The 3,939-nt window shown below is 33.5% G+C and overlaps 1 protein-coding gene across 1 annotated transcript; it reads left to right on the top strand.

The window, feature by feature from the left end:
* Positions 1-1,190: 1,190 nt before the first annotated feature.
* On the top strand, positions 1,191-3,049 carry LOC145018848 (putative (S)-N-methylcoclaurine 3'-hydroxylase isozyme 2). The gene is made up of 2 exons (XM_078976706.1): positions 1,191-2,283; positions 2,396-3,049. The coding sequence occupies exons 1-2, from the start codon at positions 1,393-1,395 to the stop codon at positions 3,014-3,016; spliced, it is 1,512 nt and encodes a 503-aa protein (XP_078832832.1). The 5' UTR covers positions 1,191-1,392; the 3' UTR covers positions 3,017-3,049.
* Positions 3,050-3,939: the final 890 nt, after the last annotated feature.

The following is a 3,939-nucleotide window of genomic DNA, read 5'->3' on the forward strand; positions in this document are numbered from 1 at the left end:
TAAATTAATTAAACCACAAAGACCATTTATGTAATTTGTCTTATTTAATCTATATACTAATAAAACTAATTAATATAAATTCATAAATGGGATTCATTAATATATTAATAGAAATAAAAATTCACAAATAGAAAGTATATTACATACATTAATTCTTACATTTAATAGGTGGAAGATGAATAAAAATGAAAAAAAAATACAAAAATGATAGGTGGAAAAAAAATAATTTTAAAATTCTAATAAAATAACATGTATCAAATTCAATAAGAAATTGATATTTAGCAAAATTATATTTATTTATTAAGGTAGATAAGCAAAAGGTCTTTAACTTAAGGGTAAGGAGTGTGACCCTTTCAAATAAAATATGATGGGTTTAAATCTCACTAATGTTTAGGATTAGATTAAGAATACGATAGTTTGTTGTTTAAAAAAAATTAAATAATTAGTTACAATAAATATTAAAAAGATTTAATTTGAGAAGATACAATAACTAGAAGTTTGATTTGATTGATATTATGGTCCACTATAGGTGAGTGTTTTGACCTTCAAACCAAAAACCATAATTGGACCGACATTGGTAATGGCTTATAAGAAGAGGTCCACTTTTCGGTTCCTTTAAAAGTACAAATATCGGTCTGGTTTTATTACTGGTTTGGTCTGGTTGTTCCAAGTATTATACTAGAATTTTAAAAGCCTCAATACAGATTTTGTTTCAATAAGTAGTTTAGAGTTTTTACTTGAGTTTAGGTTGTTCATTTATTTTGGTTTCATATTCAAAGTGTTGTATATCAAAACAAAAGGAATTTCAGTTTTTTAACTGCTCTTCAATGACTTGTACCATACAGAGTAATGTTGTTGTATGGGTCCAATGAGTATAAGAACCGAAAAAACCATAACTATTATGCCTCCACAGGTTGGGTCCACAGTCCACACCTTTTTCTTCAAATTGGTCCGGTTCCAATCGGGTCCGAACCCGATACTCAACTTAGTAGCAATGAGTAGATATAATTATAGTAGCACCCATATTTTTTTAATAATAAAGTAGCTGGTTGTTCGTGTAGAATAGTTTAAATTTAACTAAAGTTCTGAATGGTATGAAGTGGAGGTAGAGTGCTAATTTCTATACAAAACTATTAACAATTATATATTTTATAGATTGATATAAATACATGAACATGTCACAAGAATAATAATTAATTATCTGAGAAATATTTCTGATCAACCATTTTCAAGCTTCTTTTTGTTAAACACTCTTGCAATCCAAACAATTTAAGTCAAAGCCTCTTCTTGTAACCATCGGAAAAAAGAAAGAAAAGTCCCCAATCTCTTCTTCAAGAAATCTTTGCATCCTATCTGTTTCTGTCTTTTAAGCATCAACGAAGAAAGAACACCATGAATCTGGGAAGACTTTCAATGGGAGAGATGATCATGTTCTTGATTCCTTCGTCACTCCTTTTCTACTTCTTCTTTCGTATGATTAAATCTTCTAAAGAGAAACCACTTCCACCAGGTCCATATCCATGGCCAATCGTAGGCAACCTTTTCCAAATGAGAAAGAAAGCACATATTCGTCTTGCGGAGATGGCTCAAGTGCATGGACCACTCATGTCGCTACGCCTAGGTCAACGAATTGTCATTGTCGGGTCGTCATCTGCTGCAGCTTCTGAGATTCTCAAGACCCATGATCATGTGCTTTCGGGTCGACATGTACCAGTATTGCTTCAAGATAAGGAATCAACTGTTCACAATATGAATCTTGCCTTCACCTCAGAAACCGGTGATAGTTGGAAAAAAATCCGAAATCTCTATACATCACAGATTTTTTCAAGCAAAGCTCTGGAATCTCGAGCGAACATGAGACTAGAAAAAGTTATGGAGATGGTGAAGTACATAGCTTCAAAAAGTGGTGAGAATATAAGTATAAAGGATGTCATGCTTGTAACAGCCACTAACATCATGGGCAATATATCATTATCCATGGATGTCGTAGACTTCGAAGGCAATGGTATTGGTGCAAGGATTAACGACGCTTTAAGAAGATTTTCTTCGTTGGGTGCACAACCACAGTTAGCAGACTTGTATCCAATATTATTTGGTCGATGGGATATACAAAGCTGGAAGAAGAAGTTCATGCAGATTGTAGAACAAGAACTTGGAACTATTTGGGAGGATATACTCAAGAGGAAAAAAAACGGAAGGAATATTTCCACAGATAAAAAGGATTTCACTGATATTTTGATTGAAAAAGGTTGTACACAACAACAAATTAATGCTTTGATGCAGGTTCAAGTGATCAAGTCCTCTCCCCTCTCTCTCTCTTTCTCATATTAATATTCTTGAAGTAAATTAAACTTAATTATTTAGTCATTATTTAACTCGTTGATTTCCTTCTCAGGAGCTATTTTCAGCTGGCACCGACTCTATGGGTTCTACCACCGAGTGGTTTGTTGCAGAGCTTCTGAGAAATCAACAAGTAATGCAAAAGGCTAGGGATGAAGTACTGAAAACGATTGATGGGAATGTAGTCAAAGAGTCAGATTTGGTTCGTCTTCCGTTTCTTGAAGCATGCTTAAAGGAAACCCTAAGATTGCATCCTCCAGGACCACTTCTTCTGCCACATAGAGCTACACAAACATGTGAGGTGATGGGATACACGATTCCAAAAGATAGTCTAATCCTGGTTAACATGTGGGCCATCGGTCGTGATCCAAGTATCTGGGATGACCCTTTAAGCTTCAAACCCGAAAGATTTATGGGATCTAAGTTGAGTTACAAAGGTAAAGACTTTGAATATCTGCCGTTTGGTGCCGGGAGAAGAATGTGTCCTGGTGAAGCACTGGCTTCCAAGACAATACTTATAGTCGTTGCTTCTTTGATTCTAAACTTTGACTGGTTCCTTGTCGACAACATGAATCCTGAAGATATTAACATGGAGGAGGTTTTAGATGTAGCAATGCACAAAAAAGAACCATTGCATGTAACTCTTAAGCTCCGAGAGCAGTTCAAGACTTGTTGAGATCATGAAACGGGTTCAAAACTAATTACTAGATCTGTCTAAACTTTATTTTATATCTTTTGAGTATATGATGGGAAAGATGGTTATGGTCTTATGGACTATCATCACATCCTTATATATATATATATATATATATATATATATATATATATATATATATATATATATATATATATATATATATATATATGAGGACTTGCTTTTACCTATGGTAATATCAAATAATTAAGATACGGTGAAATTACATTAAGGGTTTGTATGTGTAGAGAAATTATCTTAAGAGAGTTGTTGTATTGGATTTTTAAATTTGGAAACTTAAGAATGTATTTTATTGTTAAGTGATTGTATTTTATTTAATAGTTAAAGCTTAAAAGCTGGTATCTATGTTTACTTTTAAAAGTACGTGTCAGGCTTTTTAGTCGCTACTTTAATTATCTGGGTGGGGTCGGCATTCTAATCAAAGTAGATTATTTTTTTGCACCAAGTATGTGCATTTGTAATGGATTGGATAATATTGCAGGCAAGGTAATTATGGAAGTTACTATTTTGACGGCGGTGGTAGAGATTTGTTTGAGTCTGTTCAATTTTTGGGCTGCAAATGAGAGGTTACCACTTCAACTTCTTGGTTATTTTAACCACGGTGGTGGTGGTGGTGTTTTGTTAAATTTCTTGGACACTCAACTCGGGTGGTTTGAAGTTATTGGTGGTGCTTTGTTAATTTTTTGGCCACTAGTTGCCACAAACATACAAGAATATCTATTTTGTTTTGGGGTTTTTGTCTTGGAGACCCAACAAATTTTTACATTAGATTTTAAAAGATCAATATTGTTTTTCTGGCCTTTATAGACTCTCAAACACGAAAATTACATGTCTCTCATACCCTTATTCATTTCCGAATTTATTTAGCCGGTAAAATAGGTGAT

Source organism: Lactuca saligna, chromosome 9 (genome assembly GCF_052625555.1).
Source record: "Lactuca saligna cultivar CGN05327 chromosome 9, ASM5262555v1, whole genome shotgun sequence".
In the NCBI taxonomy this organism is placed as follows: domain Eukaryota; kingdom Viridiplantae; phylum Streptophyta; class Magnoliopsida; order Asterales; family Asteraceae; genus Lactuca; species Lactuca saligna.

What these genes read in the sequence shown, in the direction of transcription:
- LOC145018848 (XM_078976706.1), top strand. Translation starts at nt 1,393, where the DNA reads ATGAATCTGGGAAGACTTTCAATGGGAGAGATGATCATGTTCTTGATT. An exon ending in AAATTAATGCTTTGATGCAG is followed by an intron (nt 2,284 to 2,395) that starts GTTCAAGTGATC and finishes TTTCCTTCTCAG; the next exon opens with GAGCTATTTTCAGCTGGCAC.